The sequence below is a fragment of the Schistocerca serialis genome, chromosome 4, assembly GCF_023864345.2.
Source record: "Schistocerca serialis cubense isolate TAMUIC-IGC-003099 chromosome 4, iqSchSeri2.2, whole genome shotgun sequence".
Taxonomy (NCBI): Eukaryota; Metazoa; Arthropoda; class Insecta; order Orthoptera; family Acrididae; genus Schistocerca; species Schistocerca serialis.
Genome location: NC_064641.1, coordinates 638,131,867 through 638,149,497, shown reverse-complemented (window position 1 = coordinate 638,149,497; position 17,631 = coordinate 638,131,867). Strand labels below are relative to the sequence as shown.

The 17,631-nt window shown below is 39.7% G+C and overlaps 1 protein-coding gene across 1 annotated transcript in view; it reads left to right on the top strand.

Annotated features, from left to right (window-relative positions):
* Positions 1–17,631, top strand: part of LOC126475487 (fatty acid synthase-like) — a 412,274-nt gene that overhangs the window by 262,587 nt on the left and 132,056 nt on the right. The window contains exons 19-20 of the mRNA XM_050103394.1: positions 3,075–3,388; positions 13,960–14,223. Coding sequence (XP_049959351.1) covers positions 3,075–3,388; positions 13,960–14,223 — 578 coding nt within the window. The remainder of the gene's footprint in view (positions 1–3,074; positions 3,389–13,959; positions 14,224–17,631) is intronic.

Sequence of the window (17,631 nt, the reverse complement as noted above, 5' to 3'; positions counted from 1 at the left end):
ACTCATCTTGTATTTCACATCACTGTGACCAGATGTTATGAAAAGGATAGTTGCTACTCACTATATAGCAGAGATGCTGAATTGCACATAGGCACAACAAAAAGATTGTCACAAAATAAGCTTTTGGCCAACAATGTGTTTGTCAAAAATAGACAATGCACACACACACACACACACACACACACACACACACACACACACACACACACACACACAAAGATCTTTTATTAGCCTACAGGATTTTATACATCAAAATTCTACATTCAAGATCAGTTAATGTGATAGGAGCACACTTGAAGTGAGGAAGATTTGACAGTTAAATCCCACTCATTTGTATTTATGGAATAGTTTGTACCTCAGAGTATGAGATTTCTCAGAAGATGTTGGCATTTTTGTCCAGCACTTTTTCAGCTTAGATGCAATAGCTGTAGCAGTTTCACAATAAATGTAGTTCAGTGTTTTATTTCAGTATGTTTTGAATAAATATTATTAACAAGCTTTTAGAAATGAGACTTAATTACAATAAATTTTATGAGAATGTGAATCAACTGGCAAAAATGACCTAAAAATGCAAATTTCACTAAAAATGGTTGAAGGAATCTCTCTTTAAAAAAAGCATTTTAAAGTATGAAAAACATGAAAATGCAAGACAATCACTACAAAGGACATATTTGAAAATGTGGTGCCCTGGACAGCGTTTATGTGTCACAACACCACTCAGTAAAAAATGACTTATCATCAACATTTAGGCCACACTTATAAATATAAATCATGCTTCATCATTCATGGAAATTAACTCAATAACTGATTGCACTAATGAGTAGCTTTTCCAGTTTATTTTGATTCCTGAGATGAGGTGAGCACAGTGAGTAGAGGAAGGAATAAGTTGGATGCCCTGTGTGAGGAACAGTGCAATGGGAAAATTTCCTGCAGTGTTGGCAACTCACTCAGTTTATACTTCATACTAATCATTTGCTGTGGTGGAGAAGACACACAGAAGTAGCAAGATTTCATCAAAATATTTTTAAAGAGACATAATTCATAATAAACTATTCACTTCATAATAGCTAGTTTAGTTCAACATGGTGGTAGATCACCTAGGGTGACAACAGTTACAGATGACACAAAGACTTTTGAATTCTATTGATGAGTTCTGAGCAGGAATGTCATGGAGATAAAAGAAAGTGGGGCAAGTTATTTAATCTTTTAACATTTCAGTGAGCTCAGCTTCTTAAAGATTTGTGAGGAAAGGGAAAGAAGGACACACATTTGTGCAAGGAAAGGGTGGTGTTGGGGAAAGAAGTTTTGGCCATTTTGTAGAGTTTTAACAACAACTGCTTCATGGCAATCATCTGCTGTGGTAGAAAAGTCACATGGAAGTAACAAGGTTTCATGAAAGTGCACTGTAGCTCTTGGTCACTCACCATCAATCCCAGTATAATGAATCAACACACAGGAAATAATAGAGTGCTATCCACTGTTAGTTCATGTATGTTGGCAGTATTTCCAGCGATGATGACTTTTGAAATGTACCATCAAATACTGATCTCAGGCAGGACCAAAATGTTGCTGCCAGACAGATTTACTGGTTCAACTTCAGTGTAATTTTCAAAGGAAGCTTGAACTTTTTTCCACTCCTGCAGCTTGAACATCAGGTGACTAGTTTTTATTGTTTTCTTTAGCACTGTACATTGAGTTAGAAACAAATACCAGGCTGAATAAACTTGTTTCACTGTTTTCTCTTTCTCCTCTTTCTCCTTTTTTGCTCTTCATTCCCCAGACTTCTGTTTCAATTCCATAATGTTAATACCACTTAAATCAAGCTTCGACTCTTCCACACCAATCTCATAGCTGTCAAAAGTTTGTGAAACAAATTGCTGTTCATGTTAAAAATTCAAAGGTCTTGAGAAGGGATGGAGGCACACTGCAGTCAGCTCTTGGTATGGCTATGTTCGAAACAATAGATGTTGCAATGTTACTACTCTCCAGTAGTACCCTCAGTCTGCGTGCAGCTCATAGATATCAGGTGTGTGGGAGGATGGTGATCTTTTGAGGAACAGCAAGATATTTTTGAGGAATAACAAGAGGAATCCCAGGGTCAGCATAATTACAGTAATTCTTTACTTTGGTATTAGGCAGATCCTATCTGCCACTGACAGGAAGACAACTAAAAAATAGGGATGGAAAAAACCTACCAGCTTTTCAGTACTATTAACTAGTTTTCTTCAATTTTTGTAGTCTCAGTTATAATCACTTTTTAAAAAATGAACTGGTAACTGGTGAAAGAAATCCAGCAAAAATCGTCTTACTTTGTCAGGGGTGCAAAAATTTGGAGTTTCTAAATAAAATATTTTTATTGGTAAATTTTTATTGACTTCAAATACTGGTTTGTTAAAAACATCTTGAAGCATGCAGTGCTCATCAGTAACAGTACCAAACAATAGTCACATGACACTAGAAACACTGCACCATTATTGCTAATAATGTAACTCTCAACATGTGACATCCATGCACTTACACTCTTCCATTAGAAAGTGCACAGTGCATGTATTCTTTTATTCATTCATAGAACGGCTGACATAATAGTGAACTGCCACATGCAACCTTACGTAGGTGGAGGTGTAAGTAAATTTTGCTGACTTGACAATTATGAAGCGATGACTGATGCATGTTTTCCATCTTGGGAAACATTTTAAAATAAAATATGACGCAAAATTTATGTTACAATATTAGTCTGGTATTTGCCAACTGAGCACCCTGAGGGTCCAAACCCTTGAGGACTTGGGCCCCCATGTGGAGTGGGCCCCAGGAATATTGACCCCCTCCCCACTGTATCCATAAACAGGCTGATGGTTGGCATCTTCACCTCTCTATGTTTGTTCTATAGCTGTACTGACTTTGCATCCACCTAATTTGTTAATAATACAGTAAGGTAATATTTCTTCTGTGTATTTCATAACTAATATTCTTTCAGTTTAAGGGGAAATTAAACAGTGATGTTATATGATTTATGTACAACAAATTGTAATCATTTAATACCAAGTGCAATGTACAGAAATATTCCTTTATTTCAGGTGAAGTCCTATATGTCGTTGTTGATGAAACATTAAAAACTGTTGGCTGTGAGGGGATGCAGTTCTCTGGTGCAGAGACAGCAGCAGTACCACGTCAGTCACCAAATGAAGAGCCATTGTGCAATTACCAAAATTTCGTACCATATCACAATTTTCTAACAGATACAGTTACAGCTCTTGGCCTTTGTCTGCAAATTTTTGTTGAAAATTGTGTTAGACAGGCTAACTTTAAAATTGCTGTTTTCTCAGAGAGCGATAAAGCTAAATATAGTTCAGCAGTTTCAAAATGGTTTTCTGATACTACATGGATTAGGGTAAGCAGTGACCTTTTTCATAACAGAATGGATTTAATATTTCTGTGTTCAATGTCTTTCATGACTGTTATTGTTAACACTGTTAAATTTTACATGCTGATATATAGACACACTCACTCACACACTCACTCCTCTCTCTCTCTCTCTCTCTCTCTCTCTCTCGCTCTCTCTCTCTCTCTCTCTCTCTCTCTCTCTCTCTCTCTCTCTGTCTCTCTCTCTCTCTCTCACACACACACACACACACACACACACACACACACACACACACACACACACACACACGCACGCATGCACATACACATACACACACACTGAAGAGCCAAAGAAACTGGTACTGAAGTAGTGCTGGAGGGAACTGACACCATGAACCCTGCAGGCCTCTCCATAAATCCCTAAGAGTACGAGGAGCTGGAGATCTCTTCTGAACAGCACGTTGTAAGGCATCCCAGATATGCTGAATAATGTTCATTTTCTGGGGAGTTTGGTGGCCAGCGGAAGTGTTTAAACCCAGAAGAGTGTTCCTGAAGCCACTCTGTAACAATTCTGGGAATGTGGGGTGGAGCATTGTCCTGCTGGAATTGCCCAAGTCCGTCATAATGCACAATGGACATGAATGAATGCAGGTGATCAGATAGGATGCTTACAAACGTGTCACCTGCCAGACTCATATCTAGACACATCAGGGTCCCCATATCACTCCAACTCCACACGCCCCATACCATTACAGAGCCTCCACAAGCCTGCACATTCCCCTGCTGACACGCAGGGTCCATGGATTCATGAGGTTGTCTCCATACCTATACAGGTCCATCTGCTCAATACAATTTGAAATGAGACTCATCCAACCAGGTAACATGTTTCCTGTCATTGGCAGTCCGATGTCGGTGTTGCGGGGTCCAGGTGATGTGTAAAACTTCGTGTCATGCAGTCATCAAGGGTACACAAGTGGGCCTTTGGCTTTGAAAGCCCATATCAATGAAGTTCCACTGAATGGTTCACATGCTGACACTTCTTGATGACTCAGCACTGAAATTTGCCGCAGTTAGCTGAAGGAATGCAGTTCTGTCATGTTGAATGATTCTCTTCAGTTGGCATTGGTCCCATTCTCACAGAATCTTTTTCTGGCTGCAGTGATGTCAGAGATTTGATGTTTTACCAGATTCCTGATTTTCTAGGTACACTCATGAAATGGTCATACAGGAAAATCCTCACTTCATTGCTACCCCTCATGCACTGACTATAACACCACATTCAAACTCACTTAAATCTTGATGACCAGCCATTGTAGCATCAGTAACCAATCTAACATAATAATAATAATAAATAATAATAATAAAGATTTTATTGTCTTTAGGCCATTACAGCAATTGACAATGTCAAATGAAGTTACAATTTATAATACAGTGTGATAAGGTATTGCCTACTGAAATATTTTAGCTTATATTACAATAAATGTACATTGGGTCATCTGTTGGATCACTGCATTTTACAGTTGAAGAATTCATTGATATCATAAAATGGGTGGGCAATAAACCATTCATGCAGTCTTTCTTTGAATGTATATTCAGGAAGATCCTATACAGCATGTAGCAGCTTATTAAATAGTTTGTGCCCTGTGACTTCATAGCTATTTATTGATTTTGATCATCTGTGGTAAGGCATGTATATGTGTTTCCCTTGTGTTGTAAGAATACACATTTTCTCTACATTTCACATCTTGTAGGTTCTTCTTTGTAAAGACTAAGACATTGTATATATAGAGGTTTATTACTGTCATAATTTTTTGTTCAGTAAATAAGGGTTTGCAGTGAGCCTTATGTGAAGAATTTGTAATTATCCTAATGGCTTTCTTCTGCAATAATAGGATGTCATGTATATGACTACAGTTACCGCACAAGATAATGCCATAGGATATTATACTTTGGAAAAATCCAAAATAAGATGATCTGATGTATGTTTCAGGTACACAATTTCTGAGTTGCCTTAATAAATAAATTACTCTAGATAGCTTACTACTAATATACACTCCTGGAAATGGAAAAAAGAACACATTGACACAGGTGTGTCAGACCCACCATACTTGCTTCGGACACTGCGAGAGGGCTGTACAAGCAATGATCACACTCACGGCACAGCGGACACACCAGGAACCGCGGTGTTGGCCGTCGAATGGCGCTAGCTGCGCAGCATTTGTGCACCGCCGCCGTCAGTGTCAGCCAGTTTGCCGTGGCATACGGAGCTCCATCGCAGTCTTTAACACTGGTAGCATGCCGCGACAGTGTGGACGTGAACCGTATGTGCAGTTGACGGACTTTGAGCGAGGGCATATAGTGGGCATGCGGGAGGCCGGGTGGACGTACCGCCGAATTGCTCAACACGTGGGGCGTGAGGTCTCCACAGTACATCGATGTTGTCGCCAGTGGTCGGCGGAAGGTGCACGTGCCCATCGACCTGGGACCGGACCGCAGCTACGCACGGATGCACGCCAAGACCGTAGGATCCTATGCAGTGCCGTAGGGGACCACACCGCCACTTCCCAGCAAATTAGGGACACTGTTGCTCCTGGGGTATCGGCGAGGACCATTCGCAACCATCTCCATGAAGCTGGGCTACGGTCCCGCACACCGTTAGGCCGTCTTCCGCTCACGCCCCAACATCGTGCAGCCCGCCTCCAGTGGTGTCGCGACAGGCGTGAATGGAGGGATGAATGGAGACGTGTCGTCTTCAGCGATGAGAGTCGCTTCTGCCTTGGTGCCAATGATGGTCATATGCGTGTTTGGCGCCGTGCAGGTGAGCGCCACAATCAGGACTGCATACGACCGAGGCACACAGGGCCAACACCCGGCATCATGGTGTGGGGAGCGATCTCCTACACTGGTCGTACACCACTGGTGATCGTCGAGGGGACACTGAATAGTGCACGGTACATCCAAACCGTCATCGAACCCATCGTTCTACCATTCCTAGACCGGCAAGGGAACTTGCTGTTCCAACAGGACAATGCACTTCCGCATGTATCCCGTGCCACCCAACGTGCTCTAGAGGGTGTAAGTCAACTACCCTGGCCAGCAAGATCTCCGGATCTGTCCCCCATTGAGCATGTTTGGGACTGGATGAAGCGTCGTCTCACGCGGTCTGCACGTCCAGCACGAACGCTGTTCCAACTGAGGCGCCAGGTGGAAATGGCATGGCAAGCCGTTTCACAGGACTACATCCAGCATCTCTACGATCGTCTCCATGGGAGAATAGCAGCCTGCATTGCTGCGAAAGGTGGATATACACTCTACTAGTGCCGACATTGTGCATGCTCTGTTGCCTGTGTCTATGTGCCTGTGGTTCTGTCAGTGTGATCATGTGATGTATCTGACCCCAGGAATGTGTCAATAAAGTTTCCCCTTCCTGGGACAATGAATTCACGGTGTTCTTATTTCAATTTCCAGGAGTGTAGTTTGCATGTTGGCCCCAGGATAACTTTTTGTCTACATAAACTCCCAGGAATTTAACAGAACTAGGGTTATCAGATAGTGGCTTGTCTCTTAGAGAGAAGATTATCTGCTGAGTTTTATTTTCATTTAGCAGGAAACCATTTGCTCTGAACCAATATGTTGTGTGAGTGAGTGTGTTTTTAGCACAGGCTTTAAGATCATTAAGATTGTTACTGCTATGAAGAAAAGTCATATCATCTGCATACAATACAGTGGTGGATCTAATAAATGAGGTGAGGTCATTGATCATTATCAGAAACAGGAAGGGGCCCAGTACAGATCCCTGAGGCACACCTACTTTAACATTTTCTATGTTTGACGTTTCCTTACCAACACAAACTACCTGTTTACGGTTGTTGAGATAAGCTTTTAATAGTCTGAGACTGTTTTCTTTGATGCCGTAGAATTCTAGTTTCTCTAGTAGTGGCATGTGCTCAACACAGTCGAAGGCCTTGCTTAAGTCACAGAATGAGACCTGAGCAAAGCCTTTGTTCTCAAAAACTTTGAGGATGTAACTGACTACCATGTTGATTGCATCAATGGTCGACAAATTCTTCCTAAACCCGTATTGTGTAGCATTAATTATTCCTAGATTCTCAAAGTGAGCTGATAATTGTTGGTACATGATGCATTCTATTACCTTGGAGAATGCGGGTACTATTGAAACAGGCCTTTAACTAGATGGAGAGCCTTTATCTTCCTTTTTGTATACTGGGACGATCCTAGACAGTTTTAACTCATCAGGAAAATATCCCTCAAGTAAGCACTTGTTTATGCAATGGGTTAAAGGGTACAGAATGCAATCATACACTTTTTTTGGCAGGTTGCATGATATGCAATATATATCTAAGCTATCAGATGATTTCAGTTGTTTTATGACCCCTTGTACAAATCTAGGTGATACTTCGGAGAAGGTTAGCATGCTTGTACTTAGTGACTGTCTACCCCAATTTTGGGAGAGTAACTCTGATGGACTAATGTCTGGTTTGATAATTGCGTCTCCTATTTCTTTCACTGAATTAATAAAAAACTCATTGAATGTTTTTTAGTATCTGTGGCAGCACTATTAATTACTTTCCAAGCTGTTTTGCATTTATTGGTGGAATTATGTATGCTGTTGGCATTGTAGGTTTTTTTGGCTTGCAGGATGTCTTTTTTGTATTCATTCCTGCATTCCACATAGGCTGATTTGCCATAGTCAGACTTCATACTATTGTATATGTTGTACAGTAACAAAACTTGTTTCTTTAGATCTGTCAGCTGTGTAGTGTACCATATATTTTGTCTGTTTTGAGATATGGATTTGTGGCTGCTGTCCATTATTTTGATTTTCTTTATGGGAATACTATGGTTAAATAGGGTCAAGAATGCATTAAAAAATCTATCAAATATTATTTTGGCTGGCAGGTCATTACTTGATGTGTAATATCCATCGACACTACAATGGCCAAACCAGTCTCTGTCAGCAAGGGAATTATGAGATGTGTTAATTTTATCCTCAGTTACAGGTCTGGTAATCACAACTATTGGGACATGTCTGTTTGCATTGCTCCTATTGAGGGGAATTTTACTTGCATAATTTAGAGATACAGAGTCATGGTCAGAGAATGGGGGCACTACAACATCGCATGTGTTTTCAGTGGTCTTGAAGTTTACAAAGATGTTATCTAAACATGCTTTGTTTCTTGTGGGCCTGTTATTGACATGATGTAAATTGTATTGTCTTATTAAGAGTAAGTTTTCCAGATCTGCAACACTACCCTTACATTTAGTAACATCAAAATCAGCATACAGAAACCAGATGGCAGTTATAAGAGTCGAGAGACATGAAAGGGAAGCAGTGGTTGGGAAGGGAGTGAGACAGGGTTGTAGCCTATCCCCGATGTTATTCAATCTGTATATTGAGCAAGCAATAAAGGAAACAAAAGAAAAGTTCGGAGTAGGTATTAAAATCCATGCAAAAGAAATAAAAACTTTGAGGTTCGCCGATGACATTGTAATTCTGTCAGAGACAGCAAAGGACTTGGAAGAGCAGTTGAACGGAATGGATAGTGTCTTGAAAGGAGGATATAAGATGAACATCAACAAAAGCAAAATGAGGATAACGGAATGTAGTCGAATTAAGTCAGGTGATGCTGAGGGAATTAGATTAGGAAATGAGACACTTCAAGTAGTAAAGGAGTTTTGCTATTTGGGGAGCAAAATAACTGATGATGGTCAAAATAGAGAGGATATAAAATGTAGACTGGCAATGGCAAGGAAAGCGTTTCTGAAGAAGAGAAATTTGTTAACATCAAGTAAAGATTTAAGTGTCAGGAAGTCGTTTCTGAAAGTATTTGTATGGAGTGTAGCCATGTATGGAAGTGAAACATGGACAATAAATAGTTTGGATAAGAAGAGAATAGAAGCTTTTGAAATGTGGTGCTACAGAAGAATGCTGGAGATTAGATGGGTAGATCACATAACTAATGAGGAGGTATTGAATAGGATTGGGGAGAAAAGAAGTTTGTGGCACAACTTGACTAGAAGAAGGGATCAGTTGGTAGGACATGTTGTGAGGCATCAAGGGATCACCAATTTAGTATTGGAGGGCAGCGTGGAGGGTAAAATCGTAGAGGGAGACCAAGAGATGAATACACTAAGCAGATTCAGAAGGATGTAGGTTGCAGTAGGTACTGGGAGATGAAGAAGCTTGCACAGGATAGAGTAGCACGGAGAGCTACATCAAACCAGTCTCAGGACTGAAGACCACAACAACAACAACATCCCCATTCTGCCTATGTGATATCCTAATCCATCCCTATGTCATTCCCACTCACAGTTTTGCCCTCAACAGGTAATTCTGCTGTAGCAACATAGGTGCAAGTCCTGCACCATACACCAACCCACCATCTTCTACTGCAGTCCAGTCACAGGCATTTCCTATCTTATCAAAGGTATAGCCATGTGCAAAAGCAACCATATGATATTACAACTGTCCTGCAATTACTGTACAGTATTCTGTGTGAGTATGAAAGTTAAATTAGCTGTCTACCTGAAGCGTGCCCACTGCCAAACTGTGGCTACCCATATGGTTAACTACTTAGTTGATGAAGATGTTTCTCCCAGTTGCTGAACATACCACATTCCAAAAATCAATGATTTCAACAGCTGCATCTGTATACATTTCATTTAGAGCAACTCCCTCCCTGTCTTTCCCCTCCTCACCTCTAGAGCAGCAGTTCCTCTGAGTTACATAGGTTAGAAATATCCCTCCAGTTCACCTCCCATTCTTGCTATCCCCTTGGCCTAAATTTACACTAAATCCATTCCTCTTCAGTGATTTTCCATCCTATGCTTCCCCTGTTCAGCCCTTGTACTTTGTTTCCTGTAAATGTAATCTACATATTCTTCTGTCTCACATCCTCCCTTCTCAGTTTGCTGATAATTGCCCTTTAATTCAATCCTAATTTTGGTACTGATGCTGAGAGCAACATGTCACCCTCTCCTGCCTTCCAAAATCTACCTAACTTTTTCTTGCTCCACACACTCATACCTCTCCCATTTGCTGCACTCCTTTCCTCTTACCCATTCAGCCAGCCTGGGTAACTGCCTATTAAATAATCAGTATATTTGTAGGTGTGTGCTGTGTAGCTGTGTAATCATGAGAACTAGTCATAAAGTTGTCATTATGACCTTGAAAAATAAATCTGTAGCTATGAAAGTTGGTGATGGAATTTGTCTACATATTGACCCTTCAATGGGGCACATGGTTATCAGCAATGAACAACATGGCACAGACCTCAGTTGTAGAAGTCTGCCTTTTAGCTGTTCAGCAAATGTTCCCTTTCAAAATACAACTTGTTGCTATTCTGGAAATGCCCACTGAGCAATGGTTTCTTCATCAGAGGAATAAATAAGTAGGGTTGTTGTTATGGAGCAACAACATTCTCTTGGACAGCTTCCTGACTAAAGCAGTTATCTCTATTGACTTGAGCCGTGCAGGGTAGCCAAGCGGTCTGAGGTGCCTTGTCACAGTCTGCACAGCTCCCCCCATTGGAGGTTTGAGTCCTCCTCGGGTGCGGGTGTGTCTGTGTGTGTTGTTTTTAGCATAAGTTAGTTTAAGTTAGATTAAGTAGTGTGTAAGCTTAGGGACCGATGACCTCAGCAGTTTGGTCCCGTAAGACCTTACCTCAAATTTCCAAAAAATTTTCTATTGACTTGATACAGCCAAAACCTTCCCTCAACTACTTCGGTTTGGTGAGCCTTTTGAATAGTTGGAAGCAGTCATGGAACCCAGCATATGGTGACTTTTGTCATGTTCAAGATGTTGTGCAAGAAAATCAGTTAAAATAAGATGAAAATAATATAAAAGCAACATAACAAAAAGAAAAGTTTACAAATTAAGAAAGAATCTGTACAATCAAATGATGAGTTTTCATGCTTAGGGCAGCTGAGGACAACTTGATAAGATGATGGTTTGAAAAGTTCTTGGAACGGAGTAGAAAAAATGTACTTACATCACTGAAACTTTTTTAGTTTTTCAATGTAGCCTCCTTGTAGATTAATGCACTTGGTCCAACAATGTTCCAGTGCCTTGATCCCACTTTGAAAATGAGTTTCCTCCAAGCCTGCAAAATAGTTGTCAACTCCAGCTATCAATTCTTCATTTGAAGTGAATCTTCCTCCACCAAGAAAAATTTTCAGTTTTGGGAAGAGAGCAACACTGATGGAGCCATATCAGGTGAATAATCCAGGTGTGGCAACAATTCATACCTTAGTTCATTTAATTTTGCCATGGTGATGGCACACGTGTGCAGGTGCAAATTGTCTTGATGGAAGATGACTTTCTTCCTTGCTAAGCCTGGCCCTGTTTTGCATGTCTTTTGTTGCAATTTGTCGAGGAGATTAGCATAGTATTGTCCAGTAATTGTTTGCCAAGCAGGGAGATAATCTACAAACAGAATCCCCTTCGCATCCCAGAACACTGATGCCATGACCTTTCTTGCCAACGGAATTGTCTTCATTTTCTTTGATGTCAGAGAATTAGCATGTTTCCACTGCTTTGACTGTTGTTTTGTCTCTGTGGTATAGTAGTGCACCCAAGTTTCATCTGTGGTCACAAACTGGCACAAAAAATCTGGTTTGTTTCTCCTAAAACAGGCTAAACATTATTCTGATATGTCCATTCTCATGCGTTTTTGATCCAGCGTCAAGAGTCGCGGCACCCATCTTGCAGATAATTTTTTCATTTCTAACTCTTTAGTTAAAATGTGATATACCCTTTCAGATGACATCTGGCAAGTGTGAGCAATTTCACGCACTTTCAGTCAGCAATCCTCCAAGACCCTTTTGTGAACCTTTGCAATGATTTTGTAGTGAGTGACACATCTTGGCCGACCACTGTACAGATCATCATCTAAGCTCTCCGAACCTAATTTAAATTCATTTGTCCACTTGGCAACAGTTGAATATGAAGGAGCAGAGTCCCCCAGTGTATTCTGGAAATTGGCATGAATGTCCTATGCTTTCACACCGTTCTTTACAAAGTACTTAATCACTGCTCAAATCTCGTTTTTTTCCATCTTCACAAATCACTAGATGGGCCACAGAGCCATGTCACCACCACAGCCCTCTTCCAAGAGCACTGACGTAGCATGTGTTTACCGGCAACAGTCCAATGAATATCACGTGAACAACTCGTTGCGCTAGCGCTGACGTCTCATGGTGATTTCGAGAACTTTTCAAACCACCTTCATATATGCAAGAGAAGTATTTAAAAGGTACAAATGGCCCTGAGTGCTTTTGTTGATCCGTATAAAATTTTCAGAACTAAAGTTTTTAGATATCTGAAAACGAAATTAACATCAGGTTTGAGACCTAACACAGACAAAAAAACAGACTGGTATGAAAGACATAATTCTAATGGTGATTGTGGTGATGAAAATGAAATAGAGAATAGGAAAATGAGTAGCATATGTACTAAGGAAATTCACTGCTGGATTCAAAGATATAAGGCAAGGCAATGATGATGACATAGTGATAGGTCGGTAAACAAAATCAGAAAACATGTAAGAATAACATCAATGCCTATCACTGAAGATAATAATACACTGAAAAGTGTTGAGAACAATGTTCTCCAGCTGATAGATAGCTGACTTATAGAGCAAATTGTGAATCATGAAATAACTTTCTCTGTAAAAAAATAAATAAGAAGAAAGAAAGAAACAATGGGAAAATATAACAGATTTATGACATTCAAAACCAACTGGAAATTGTTTGAGAAATTCAAAAATAGCTAGATAACTTTTTAACATAAGTGCCAAGTCAATTGGCAAAAAGACGTAATCATGCTTTACAATTTCTTAAAGTCCAGTTGAGTACAGCTTAATCACATGGCTCAGTGGTTGATGCTGACCTTGTATTTAGGAGAACCAGTGCATGCAGAATTACTGTAAAATTTGTATTTTTTCATGATTTTTCAAAATGTTTTAGTGCAGTTCTGGGTTGATTTGTATAACAATACTATTGTTGACTGTAAAATTATGAGAAGGTATGAAATAGTACTTCTTACAAACACACATAAAAACACATGATGCTACCTTAGCTTTTGGTTTCACTAACAACATTTCCTTGGAGAGGAGGGAGCGATGTATTGGGAAAGGTTGAGCAGGAAGATCAGTTGACTCAGATCCTGGAATGAGAGCATACCACCTGTTTTGAGGACAAAGAGAGATGAAGATCTTTGCCTCCCCTTGTCACCACAACATTTGTGTCCATCTCATCCTGGCATCTGAGATATCTGCCCCTCCTTTTCAACCTTCTCCAACCTTGTCCTCTCTTTCCCAAGGAAGAAAGTACTAACAGTTCCAAAAGCTATGGTACTGTTATGTTTGTGTCAGCAGTAGTAAATATTTCAGTTCCTGAACGTAAATATTGGCCAGTAATTGTGTCTCTTAATATTGCTCATTTTTACGTGAAGGCAGAAGCCTGTGGAACTATTTCATTATCATGTCATTTAATTCCACCATCTGATCTAAATAAACTGTGTGTATGTGTGGAAGTTCATAAGTTTTATGAATAATAACATACGTCAATATGTTTTAGGCAAAACTATATCTGATTTGTGAGACAAATTCTACAGAAGTAGCCACAAAACTTGGTACAGAAATAACTGTCTGCAGTAAACCAACAATAAATGATTATGATCTAGTGCTAACTGATAGTTTAGATCAGAAACGAAGTGTGACAATGAAACATGATGGTTTCATGATTCTACTTTCAAACACTGATAGTCTTCATACAGATATGAAAGTGCTATCAAGAATTTCTTCAAGTGATGGAACATACATATACTTGCTCCAAAAGGAAGTAAGTAAAGTGGTCTTATATGTTGAATATACAAGTATGAAAATGAAATGAACACTGTATAAAATGCCATGTTTCTTACATAAGGATGCATGTCTTTAAAAACTCAGTATTTAGTCTTTTACTAACATCTTTAAAAACAGTTGAATCAATCTTTAAGAAAAATCTAACAAAACTTGGAAAGAAATCTCTATTTTCACATTCATTGTGAGATAATTTTTTGGAACAATTTATAATTAATTTAGTCTACAAAACATATCTGAATAAATTATAACTTGATAATAAGTAACAATTTTACTTAGTTTCTCATGAGAATAATCCCGATGTGCACTTCATGAGTAGTTTTAATATATTATTTGAAATTGATAATTTTTGCTCTTTCTGACTGTCCTGTGAGGTTATGTTATACTGCTAATCTAAATGGACAAGGACATGAATATGTGATTAAAAAGAAGAGCCACTCAATTGATATACGGTATGCCACAGAGAAATGAAGTATGAAACAATCAGTAATTTCTAAAGCCAAGCTAGTATTTTCCATTCAAGATACATAATATTGATTATATCATTACCATCCTTGTGGAACTTATTAAGCCATAGCATCAGGATACCATTAATTTGGATCATTTTTTTCTCTAAAAATGTCTACCTGATTACATATTGAGGAGTCACTGTATGTTCTATTACTGATATTTACTGGCCCCTTTCCAGAGAATAGTTACATACATCAAAGAAGTCAGCTTATTTGTCTGTGATAACTACTTGCCATATTTGTTTTAATATGTAGATTGTTAAAAGTGTGAGCCACTAATCCTTATCCTGACATTTCAACTTTTGATGAGAGAGAGTGAGAGAATGGAATATCCATGGTGTTTGCTGTGGTATGCTGTATAGGGGAACTAGATTGTATAATTTTCTACACAAAATAAATTATAATTCAAGCTAACATGTGGACTACATCTGGTAGGGATAGATTAGGTAATTTTTTAACAAGAAATACAAAAATTAAGACTAATGATATAGAAAATAAATCTGAATATGAACTGGCGTGGAGAAGAGTCACCACAATAAGTGAACTTGAATCTGATTTCATTTTTCCTAGTATCATTTTCAATAATTACAAATATGTTACTCATGGTAATGAACACTGTCATGCAAAACTGATACTGAATGCAACATCAGACAACTGCATCAAACATCTAATTTAGAGTCCACATGAAAAAGAGAGACTGAAACTTTCTGGTTACCAACACACCCATTCTTTTTGAAAGTGTTGTCAAAGAGACAGAAATTAGCAAGGATCATATTACTACATGAATGAAGGCCACTAAAGGTAAAAATATCATCAACAAAGGTAGGAGAATAGTTGTATCTGATGGAACTTAAGTAAGTAAATGAGTAAATATGGGACTGTGAATCCAGTGTTCTGAAATTCAGTGTTCTGAGGGGACCAAACAGCAAGGTAATTAGTCCCATTGGATTAGGGAAGAATGGGGAAGGAAATCGGGCATGCCCTTTCAAAGGAACCACCCCAGCATTTGCCTGAAGCGATTTAGAGAAATTATGGAAAACCTAAATCAGGATGGTTGGATGCGAGTTTGCACCATCATCCTTCCGAATGTGAGTCCAGTGTGCTAGCCAGTGCACCACCTCACTTGGTGATGATTAGAATATCAATAGACCTGCTCAAAGTAATTAGCAGTAATGCCATATACAGAGTCATTACAAATGATTGAAGCGATTTCACAGCTCTACAATAACTTTATTATTTGAGATATTTTCACAATGCTTTGCACACACATACAAAAACTCAAAAAGTTTTTTTAGGCATTCACAAATGTTTGATATGTGCCCCTTTAGTGATTCAGCAGACATCAAGCCGATAATCAAGTTCCTCGCACACTCAGCCCAGCATGTCCCCATCAATGAGTTCGAAAGCATCGTTGATGCGAGCTCGCAGTTCTGGCACGTTTTTTGGTAGAGGAGGTTTAAACACTGAATCTTTCACATAACCTCACAAAAAGAAATTGCACGGGGTTAAGTAGGGAGAGCATGGAGGCCATGACATGAATTGCTGACCATGATCTCCACCACGACCGATCCATCGGTTTTCCAATCTCCTGTTTAAGAAATGCCGAGCATCATGATGGAAGCGCGCTGGAACACCATCCTGTTGAAAGATGAAGTCGGTGCTGTCGGTCTCCAGTTGTGGCATGAGCCAATTTTCCAGCATGTCCAGATACACATGTCCCATAAGGTTTTTTTTCACAGAAGAAAAAGGGGCTGTAAACTTTAAACCGTGAGATTGCACAAAACACGTTAACTTTTGGTGAATTGCGAATTTGCTGCACGAATGCGTGAGGATTCTCTACCGCCCAGATTCGCACATTGTGTCTGTTCACTTCACCATTAAGAAAAAAAGTTGCTTCATCACTGAAAACATGTTTCGCACTGAATGCACCCTCTTCCATGAGCTGTTGCAACCGCGCCGAAAATTCAAAGCGTTTGACTTTGTCATCGGGTGTCAGGGTTTGTAGCAATTGTAAACGGTAAGGCTTCTGCTTTAGTCTTTTCTGTAAGATTTTCCAAACCGTCGGCTGTGGTACGTTTAGATCCCTGCTTGCTTTATTCATCGACTTCGGTGGGCTACGCGTGAAACTTGCCCGCACGCGTTCAACCGTTTCTTCGCTCACTGCTGGCCGACCCGTTGATTTCCCCTTACAGAGGCATCCAGAAGCTTTAAACTGTGCATACCATCGCCGAATGGAGTTAGCAGTTGGTGGATCTTTGTTGAACTTCGTCCTGAAGTGTCGTTGCACTGTTATGACTGACTGATGTGAGTGCATTTCAAGCACGACGTACGCTTTCTCGGCTCCAGTTGCCATTTTGTCTCACTGCGCTCTCGAGCGCTCTGGCGGCAGAAACCTGAAGTGCGGCTTCAGCCGAACAAAACTTTATGAGTTTTTCTACGTATCTGTAGTGTGTCGTGACCATATGTCAATGAATGGAGCTACAGTGAATTTATGAAATCGCTTCAATTATTTGTAATAGCCCTGTACATTCTGGTTGTTAGGAAAGATTAAGCAGTTGACTTCTCATTCAGAATTTGAATGTTGGTTGTTTGTGAAATCACATTATGCCCCAAGGAGAAATGTCTAACAGCTCTTGTCAGAATTTAACAGCAGCAGGATTGTGGTCAATTGTGACTGCAATTTATTGTTCTGCCATATTGCTGCTCATGTTTATAGGGAGCCCACATGCAGTTATGGAACTGATGGATTCAGGAGGGCCATACTCTTTGCTGTGCAGGATATCAATGGCCCCAGGTGACTGGTGCCTGAGAATATGTTACATGGCTGTGCAGTCAGGAAAATATCTTGTCTGCACCAAAGCAAGTATCCACACAGACTG